We start from the raw sequence: 10,547 nt of genomic DNA on the forward strand, positions 1-10,547 counted from the left end.
TACTTTTCAGTATTTTAAGCTAATTTACACATATATTAAATAATAATTAAAACTAAAGAACTATACTAGATAATAATAAATTAATATTTTTTTGGATTTTAATTTTAATTTTATTTTTATATACATAACTGAGTATTTAATTTTTAATAGTTTAGTACTTTATGTTAATGTAATATAATGTAACTTCCAAAATGTATTGATTAAGCTTAGATTATTAAAACTATTACAAAGATGCATGCATGTTTTATAACTCTGAACTTGTCCTAATATAAACCATATGTCCATATGGAAAGACTACATTATTATAGCTTTATGAATACTAGTGAATTAATTAAATACTAATAAATATCAAGCATGTAAGAACTAACTGGATACTAATAAATACTTTTTTTTTTTTTTTAATTTTTTTTATATTATTATGAATTTAATATTTAGTACTTTAATACTTTACACTAATGTAATTTAATGTTACCTAGGAAAATTATTGATTAAGCTAAGATTATTAAAACTATGACAAAGATTCATACATATTTTATGCTTCTGAACTCGTCTTATTAAATAATTTAATCCTACGTCCACAACCTTCATGAATATTAATTAATTCATTTTATACTAATAAATATTTACTTAAATATATTACATTTGAACTAACCATTTCAAATTTGATTCAGGAATATTTATATGACCTTGTACTTGTCTTGAAAATAAACCGAATATTAACTTATCATCATGAAATAATTATAAGTATTAAATATTTACTAAACAAATGTAATACCTTAGATCAAGAATAGACCACGAATTTCAAACAATAAATTACTTGTATGTAAGTAGAAACTAACTACTGTTAGGTATATAATTTTAACATTATTGCATTATGTTAATTTGATTGAAATCATACCATCAGTATTGTATAATTTAAGTGATTCATTATATAAAATTGTTTATTGTATTTCAAAATCTATCAAACTTTTTTAATATTGTTTTTAACTGTAATCCTTATCTTTATAAAAAAAAATAGTGGTTTAATTTCTAGTATTTTAAAAAATAATACATGCCCCTACTAATTAATGCCACTTAAAAGTTATTAAAAGAAAATATTAGAAAAGAACCTTAATAGAATAATCATTTTTAAATTATGAAACGAGAGCTTTTAAATATGAAATTGATTACTAACTTTAAAGAAGTTGAATAAATCTTAATCTTTGTTTTGTGTATACTCACTGTCAGTAGGGTTATCATTATGAATTGCGGCTAACATTGATTCTATGTTCAAGTCTCCCATTTTTTTTTCCACATTTGCATTGTCTTCATCAACTTCTTTCTCAACACTGTCTGGAGTTTCTTGACCAGCTTCTTCCTGATCAAGCAAGACTGTATCTTCTTCTTCGGTGGCTTTTTCTTGTGCAGGCTCAGGTTTTATTTTCGATTTGACTTCTTTTACAGTCTTATCTTCCTGAGAGTTTTCAGTTCCCTTTCCTTCGCCTGTATTTTCAGTTCCTTCTTCTTGTTCAACATCTCCAGATCCTTTAGTGTGGACATTGTCATTCAACATCATATCCGTGTCAACAGTGCCTTTATTGTTATCCTGTTGATATTTGTCTACGTCCATATGAGACTCCACTTTATTTTCTTGAGTCTTTGATGGTTCCGATTTCATAGCATTACATTTCATAGCATTCATAGCATTATTTAATTTTTCATTTACTCCATTTGAGGTTGATGGAGTTGGCTGAGTATGGTCTTTATGAATGTGATCAAGGCAATCAATTCGACTATTAAAGGATTTAGAACATACTTGGCATTTGTAAATTCGTTTTTTCTGTTGCGGTACCTAAATTAAATAAAATATTTAATATTATTTATTTTTATAAAAATTAAGAGATCAAATCAAAATTGTGTCACATATTGCTAATTAAATTTAAAATAATAGTAAATGAGTTACGTAAAATTAATATTGAAAGAAATTCTTTTACAATTAAGATGATCTCAGTGCATTTTTCTCCATCGCCCACAACCAACATAGCAAATATTACATTTACAATTATGATCATTATCATTTTAGTTTCTAAAATTAGAGTGAAATTACAACATAAAAAATTTGAAGGTACGATTATTCAGGGCACCTTTTGGGCATTTTATTATATTTTAATTTTAACACAAGTTATGAATATTGAAGGTTGTACATACAATTTACAATTTTATGATACTCTTAGCTCGTTTTAAATTTAAAATATAATTAAATGCCTATGAGATGCCTTAGATAATAATCTTAACTTCAAATATTATAAGAGGTCATTTCGCTCTAATTTTAGAAATTTATTTGTAAATGATCATTATTTTGAACAAACAATTTGTTATATTGTGGGTGTATCAGGGAGAAAAATGTTCGCAGACATTCTCTTAAAAGTTAATAAATAAAAGTATTAATACTATAATAATATATACTTTTAAATTATGATCTTATGGAACAAAATAGGATTTTTATAACGTCTTTGTAACATAGTTACATGATTCAATGATGCAAAATACAATTTAGTGTAGTTAACAGCATACAAATATATTATAATTGAAAATTGTTAAGTGAAAAAGTAGCAATGAAAGTGTTAACTTCATTAAAATATGTGCAACAAAAATATTAATTAATAAAGTAAAAGATCAGGCTAGGCAGAAAAAAAAAATACGATGACATACTCTTAAAAGTTAATAAATAAAAACATTAGTACTATAATAATAAATATTTTTAAATTATGATCTTATGGAACAAAGTAAGATATTTATAATGGAAATTTGTCTTTGTAACACAGTTACATGGTTCAATGATGCATAATACAATTTAGTGTAGTTAACAGCATTAACATATATTATAATTGAAAATAGTGAAAAAGTGAAAATGTAGCATTAACTATATTAAAATATGTACTATAAAAATATGATTTAATATATTAAAAGATCATATTTTTTTTTCTAGTTCTTACCGGAGTTAATGCTTTAGCTGCTGCTTGATTAAGAATAGGTTTTTCAGTCTCCTTTTTGTTCATATGAGTGCGCAAGTGAAATCTAAAATAATTAAAGTGTTAATTATAACATTAAAATAATATTATATAATGTACATACCGAACATGATCAAACTCATTCGATTGGAATGTACAAATGCCGCACTTGTAAATTTTCATTTTATTAGTGCTATCTTGTTGTGTTGGTGATTGTTGTTGTGGTTGGTATCGTTGTTGTTGTTGCTGCTGCTGCTGTTGTGTTTTTAACAATTTTAATGGAGTTTGGACCGGAGTAACTACAGTAGCAGTAGTTACAGTAGGAGAAACTCCTACTGTCAGACCACTTGGTACTTTAAGATCATCTTTTTCTAATTTTTCCTCTGCCTTTATGTGGCCATTGACAATCGAAATAAAAGTTAAAAGTAATTTTTTTATATCACAACCTAATATCATATAGCTTGTTAATAATTAGGTTCTATCCTTACCATAACACCCTTAACAATCTGATCTGGAAGTAATATTCCATATTTCTTTTGTATATATAACAATATTGAATTTTTAACATTTTTCAGATCATTTTCCAACTTGTCCATATGCGTCAAAAGTAAGGAACAGTTCTTGCACATGTAGTCCTCAGGGGTCACAATAACCATAATATCATCTCCCAGAAGCTGAGCAATTATTTGTGGGTATAGTATATTACTATGTGGTGTAATGCTTGAACACACCTGTGTACGTTCACCGTACAATTTTTCTACACAAAGGAAACAGACACCCGTCATATCTAGAAAAAAATGTCATTTTCTAAGTTATAAATGATAACTAACTTAACAATAATTAATAGAATATTAAGAGTATTACTAGAAATATAATATACATTAAACATTTTATTTTATAAGACTATAATCTTTATTCACCGAGAATGTTATACTTTCTAAATCAACCATCATAGTAATGTACAAACCAATATGATATAGGTAGCCTAGCAAACATCAATTAGATATCTACTTAAGTATAAGAAAGGTTGTAAGCTTTTAAGCAGATTTTACACTGACATTTGTTGTCTCCGACTCATGTTTTATTTAACATGTAGGTACCTTACTACAAAATTTAGTTTTAGTTCATATCCACAGTCGCTTAGATCCTAAATAATAAACAGCGCCGAGCGTCGTCGAGGGATATTTTCGATTTTATGTGTCTGAGAGAGCACGGACAGCGAGTGCTTAGGCCGTGTGTATATGAAAAAACTATTAACTAACTATACATACTTGTACAAATTGCTTTTCCGTCAGTCTTATAATCGATGATGTTTCAGTTATAGTAATCAGAGCAGTCTTATCGGATGGCTCGTATTATGTGTACGAATTGAACTATAGGTATTTCGTTTGGCACCTGTCGGGCACAGTCGTCAGTCTTGTGTACGAGGAGTCTAAGAAACGTTCGTCCAAAAACTACCCAGACATAACTGACCGTGTACTACACGTCACAGATTATAGCGACATTAGAATCGAACCCAAGTCTCAAAATATATTAAACACAACAAAATCAAATACGAGGCCAGCACACACCGCGAAGCATATATTATAATAGAAGATAATAGATTCTTCTATTATCTACACGCCGAAGGGTGCTACCGAGTGAATTCAATCCAAGCAAGATGCAAATACCGTAAAAAATTATAGTGTTATTCGAGATGACAAGTACCCAGTTATGACTATTACAACAATATGACGATGTTTAACAATATAAATATTATATGATCACAATTTAGAAACGCAACGAACGAAAACTGACAACAAAACACGACGCTGCGACGCCATGGAAAAGACGTGCCAACGGCAACAGCCAGTGGGGCCATAAAATATTGTATGGTTTCACTCAAACGTGGTAACGTTATCGTTTCCGTTAATAATTGTACTAGGTAGAACTAATGGCGGGCAATTTGAACCACAAATACAAATAAATTATTTTTGTGCAGTATTATTTTTTTTTTTTTTTACTATTTGTTTCTAATAATTATATAATATTTAATGAAAAATAAAAACGTGGGCAAGTGGGTGGCGCTATGCTGTACAGTATGTTACAAGTGGGGCACTGTAATGGATTGTGTTACATTTTAATTAAATCATATGATAAGCATATATTTTGATGATATGAATGTGAATAAAGTAATTTATATATTATTATAGGTTATAACCCATTTACGGGTAACGTCATTTTAAATTTGCTATCATACTATTTTTTACTACAAAATAATTATTACATTTTTAATTTGATAAATGTTGTCAGAATCCAAACTTTAAATGCTTATAAAAACAAATTGTGTATAGCCATATAGGTATGTATTTTTAATATTTTTCAACTACTATTGTAACAATCTAATCTAAAATAACTAAGATCACCTCTGACGTAGGTTATTCTATTCGAAATTACATACTTAGTAACTTATAGTTGTGTATACCTATAGTTCTTATCTATATGAGTAAATTAAAAATTAAAGGAAAAATGTTTTAGATAGGTAATGCAATATCTTTTTTAAAAATCACATACTTAAATTGCCGACAAAAAATAAAAATTGCAATGTTGTAACTTCACTGGTTGCCTAACGAAGAAAATATTATGGGAGTTTTAGTAAAGTATAGTTAAGTTTAATATTTTAGCCCCACCCCCCGAAAAAAAATACTGGTTTTCAGCACTGTTGCATACTATGTTGTGTATTGTATAGCTGATGTACATCATACGTTCATTTTAAACAGCTATTTAAATAAACAAAATTATGAATCAATAGATGCATAAGACTGGCAGCACACAAACCACGAATCGCAACTTTTTTGCCTTTAAGAATTTTCAAACATATTATATTAGCATAAGATTGGATAATTTTCCTTTGCTTTTTCAATTTTCCTTTGACCGCGTGATACAGAGACCGACAATTATGGTATCATACAATAAAATTATCATATGAACCGTGTCGCGCAACATCAATCAGTCAACTGTACCACGCTATGTGATTTCGGCGCGCTATTATTTGTTGTATAATATAGGTTTATTGTTGGAAAACGAAAAAAAAAACGATAGTATTGGATTTAAACCAGGGACTGGAACCTTACCGAAAATAACTGGTTTTGAAACCTTAGCCTTTCAATATTGGGAACCGAAATCTCACCTTTTCATTTTCACTAAACATTTAACCACCAATAAATTGGTATGAATTAGATGAACAGATGACAATTACAGCAAGGGCGGCTAGAGATTTGCAGCGAGAAACCAAACAGGAGCACAATCGTCCCACCACATTTACCATCGGTGGATTTTGGTGAAAAACGATTGCGTCCGTCCTACCTTTTTATATGCAAAAAAACGCAACACGATTGCGCTCCGTGATATATATGTCTCGCCCTAAAAAAACTCAATAAAATTACAAAAACTACGAATTACATTTTTTTTAATAATTATAATATTAAATGTCCACATTAGTATACACTATTAAAATATATATATTTTTTAAATATTATATGTCCAAATATGTGTAAAAAAAACTCAATAGAATTAGAATTACAATTTTATTGCACAAAACTGTGGTCCCATACTCCCATTACTTTCAAATATTTTAGTTTAGATATTTCATGTTGTTCTAATTTTGTCCATGTTTGCAATATAAATTTAAATTTGTTTTCTTGTTCTTTTCGATGTTTGTATATTCGATTTTCTTTAATACTTTTAATTTTTAAATAAAATCATTTTCAGTGCTACGTTATTCTTGTCGAACTATTTTATTCGGTCTCGTAATTAAGTCGTTTTCACATTTTCTTTTGATCCGGGAAATTACTATTTGTCTAGTAACGATATTTTTTGGAATAATGTTATGCTTGTGTTCATAGTCGCGTGGGGGTCTATCAGACCCCATTTCTAAAAATGCGTATAACATAAGTACAAAAGACCATTTTTTTTAAATTTGAAGACATGATTGGTTACTATATGATACATAGATATGTATAAAAATGTAATAAAAAATAAACACAAAACTATGTTAGTAACTAAAAATTATATAACGAAAAAAAAAAAACTTGATATATTCACATTAAAATGTTGGCTTACAAAAAAAAATATTTAAACAATCTATATTATTGTATTAAATATTTAAATATATGGTATATTGTGTAAATAAATGTCTACTGGAAAGTCAAATATATTAAAGTTTTATGAGCATTTGAAGTTCAGATTTTTACAACATTGGATATTCACTTGATTCAGAGATTCCCAACCAGGGTGCCGCGAAATTTTTTTAGGGTGCCGTGAAATTATTTGAAATATTTTTTTGGAAAAAAAAAATTCATTAAAAATATAGCATTGTGAGTAATAAAACAGACTATAATAATATAAAACCTATCGTGTTTCATATATTTTGTAGAAATATTACGATGTTCGATCTATTTTAATGTTCATATACCAGTTTCATTGCTATCGCTTCGATGTCTTGTGTTTTTATCTTATCTTAATTGTTGTAAAACATGTATCGACAATAGTAATTTAATAATATAGGTATACTAACAATTTCAGTACAATCAGTCTGGTTTTAGTCATCATTGCGAAACATATATATTTCAGTCGTGTCTAGATATTTTATAATTTTATATACCTAATTAAATTTTAGTACAAAAACTATCGGTCCTCAGTTAAAAAATGTTCTTGATGAAGTGATAAAAATGGTAATTTTATTAAAATGAGACCATTAAAACACGACTTTTTTTTTTATTATGTGGAGCAATGGAATCACAATTTACTAAACTTATTTTACATACAGAAGTACGATGGCTATCGCGTGGTAAAGTTTTGTCCAGTGTACATGAGTTAAAAAATGAACTTATCGTGTTTTTTACTCTTGAAAATGTACCAGAATTTTGTGAATTATTAACGAACGAAAAATGGTTGGAAAATCTATCATACTTGGCAGACATATTTTCACACTTAAATCAAATAAATTCATGTATGCAAGGACCAAATGAAAATATATTAACATCGTGTCGTAAGTTATTTACACTTAAAGATAAATTACAAATCTGGAAAAAACGTGTGCAAAAAAATCAATTTGATATGTTTCCTTCATTATCTGTAACAGAAGAAAGTTCCGAAGTTATGACATTTATAATGGAGCATTTGACTGCCTTAGAAGAAAGTATAGACAAGTATTTTCCTAATTTAGATATTTTCGAGTACGATTGAATAAATGACCCATTTGATAAAAATATATGTTTAACTGAATTTAGCCTTGAAGAAGAAGAAAAGCTCGCTGAAATACGAAACAATCGAACTCATTTATTAAAATACAAAAATGTTTCATTAAATGAATTTTGGATTCAGGTTGAAAAAATTCACGCTGAAATTGGCAAAAAACTTCTAAAAATATTACTGCAGTTTTCGACATCATATTTATGTGAACAAGGATTTTCCACTCTTGTTAACATAAAATCAAATAAACGAATGAAAATGGAGTTCATTGAAGAAGAAATGAGAGTATGTCTTTCAACTATTCGACCACAAATAAAAGATTTGTGTAAAAAAAAACAAGCCCAAGTGTCACATTAGTTCCAATAATAAATAAATAAATAAGTTCCTTAATTTTAAATTAATATTGTGAATTAAATTATAAATAAAAATAAATAATAATTACAAATAAAAATAAATACAATGTAATAATTTGTTTATAAAATGTAATATGTATATAGTATGCACCTACACCTTACTACTTTTGATTATAATTATGCATTAATAAATAGAACCGAAGTACTCTATAGTATAGACTATAGAGCATAGGGTGACTCCGGATTTTTAGAAAATGTCCAAGGGTGCCACGAGTCAAAAAAGGTTGGGAACCTCTGACTTGATTTCTCATGGAACGAATTTCTTATTTTGTTGTAATTAAAAAATGAATAACGATACTTTAAATTTACACCTAAAGTTTATTTCATCATATTCTGTTTTTGATGCGATTTTAAATATTTTTTCCCTCGTTATTAATTATTTACGGTTTACGGACATTTTCAATTTTCAATTTATTTTAGTTTTTCTTCTATAAATTTCAATACAATTTTATTCGGTGGGTCAAAAAGTTTGAAAAGTAATAAAAACTACTTTTTATTGTTTATATAAATATTATATATTCTCAATTTAAACTTACATAGGTAAGATTTTTTTACAAGCATTTCAAATTCAAATTTTCACAAAATGTATCCAATTGAAAATGTACAAATTATTTTCTAGGTATAAATTATAAATTGTTCAATTTTATATACAAGAATCAAAAATTTAAAACAAGATTCCGTGTTAATACTTCATTCTGTAACCAAAAAATCTAAAAAATATATAGGTGTGCATAAATCGCGTTTAAGCTATATCTACACGCCGGTATACTGGATTTAAACTAATATTAGTTGTACAACCGTAAAACGAAAGAGGAAGATTGTCGAGAAGAACGATCATGCGGTACCTATGTCTGTTTGAATATCTGACTATGTTGGTATTCTCTAATATCAGCTCTAGAGCAAAAAAGTGCTCTCCAACACTGGATCATTTTGTTGAATCAAGTAAGTATTATTAGAAAATTAAAATTATTATTACCATAATATAATATATCATTGCCTGAACAGTTTTTGACTATGATAGCTGATATATCAAATCGTATACAGAATGTACAAATAAAAAAATGAGAATAATAACTACTCTATTTTACAAAATTCGTTTTCTAAATAAAATAGTTATAGGACTTAACAAGACAAGTATAATAAAGGACATTATGTGATTCAATTTTATTATAATATGTTATAATGTGCTGGGGAGGCACAAATAAGACATACATAAATACAGTAAACATTACACAAAAAAAATAGAATAGAATAAGCTTATTAGCTTACTCTCTTCCGTTGGCGTACACCTACCTATCAGTCGAGTTGAAACGAAAAAAAAATATAAAATATAAAAATGAAATAAAAATAAAAAACTTAAAACACACATCATTGTAAAATCAATACATTCATCGCTTTGCTCACAATCTAAAAAATGCCCGTAAACAGTTCAAAACAAATCAAAATATTTTCAAAATTATATCGTGTATAGAAAATGCTAATATAAACAACCAGTGAACATTTAATGTATCACTAAAGATATATTAGCATGCAACGCTATGTTCCATGCAACGTAGGTACTGACTTGAAGTTTCACTACGATAATAATTTTGAAAACATATTTTAATTAACTGTGAAGTCTATTTCGAACCGTTTCACAGTGACCTGGGTTAACGTTACCCTCTCAGCTCTCGCATATGCGTGTTATAAAACGCCTAAAATCTAAATTATCTCACTGCTAAATGTTGTAAATTAGTCTTAACATACTGACCTGAGTTTCACAGTGAAAATAGTTTTGAAAATAGATTTAATTTAGTTATTAAGTCTTTCAAGCCACATTTTTATTGGCCTACCTACCCAATAAAAATATATTGGTACGTACTAAGTATTATAACTAAACTTTAAAATTAGTTTCACTACATTATTATTATAT

The 10,547-nt window shown here is 27.6% G+C and overlaps 2 protein-coding genes across 2 annotated transcripts; one reads left to right on the forward strand and one right to left on the reverse strand.

Moving 5' to 3' along the window:
* Window positions 1–1,074: 1,074 nt before the first annotated feature.
* Window positions 1,075–4,625, reverse strand: LOC132934896 (zinc finger protein 131-like). Its single transcript, XM_061001300.1, has 5 exons — window positions 4,262–4,625; window positions 3,479–3,777; window positions 3,115–3,377; window positions 2,976–3,057; window positions 1,075–1,831 (listed from the first exon to the last, which is right to left on the reverse strand). Exons 2-5 carry the CDS (start codon window positions 3,773–3,775, stop codon window positions 1,196–1,198), a joined length of 1,278 nt encoding a protein of 425 aa, XP_060857283.1. The 5' UTR covers window positions 3,776–3,777; window positions 4,262–4,625; the 3' UTR covers window positions 1,075–1,195.
* Window positions 4,626–7,760: 3,135 nt separating this feature from the next.
* On the forward strand, window positions 7,761–8,579 carry LOC132937937 (zinc finger BED domain-containing protein 5-like). Its single transcript, XM_061004575.1, has 2 exons — window positions 7,761–8,206; window positions 8,261–8,579. The coding sequence occupies exons 1-2, from the start codon at window positions 7,761–7,763 to the stop codon at window positions 8,577–8,579; spliced, it is 765 nt and encodes a 254-aa protein (XP_060860558.1).
* The last annotated feature ends 1,968 nt before the right edge of the window (window positions 8,580–10,547 follow it).

This window comes from Metopolophium dirhodum, chromosome 1 (assembly GCF_019925205.1).
Source record: "Metopolophium dirhodum isolate CAU chromosome 1, ASM1992520v1, whole genome shotgun sequence".
Classification (NCBI taxonomy): Eukaryota; Metazoa; Arthropoda; class Insecta; order Hemiptera; family Aphididae; genus Metopolophium; species Metopolophium dirhodum.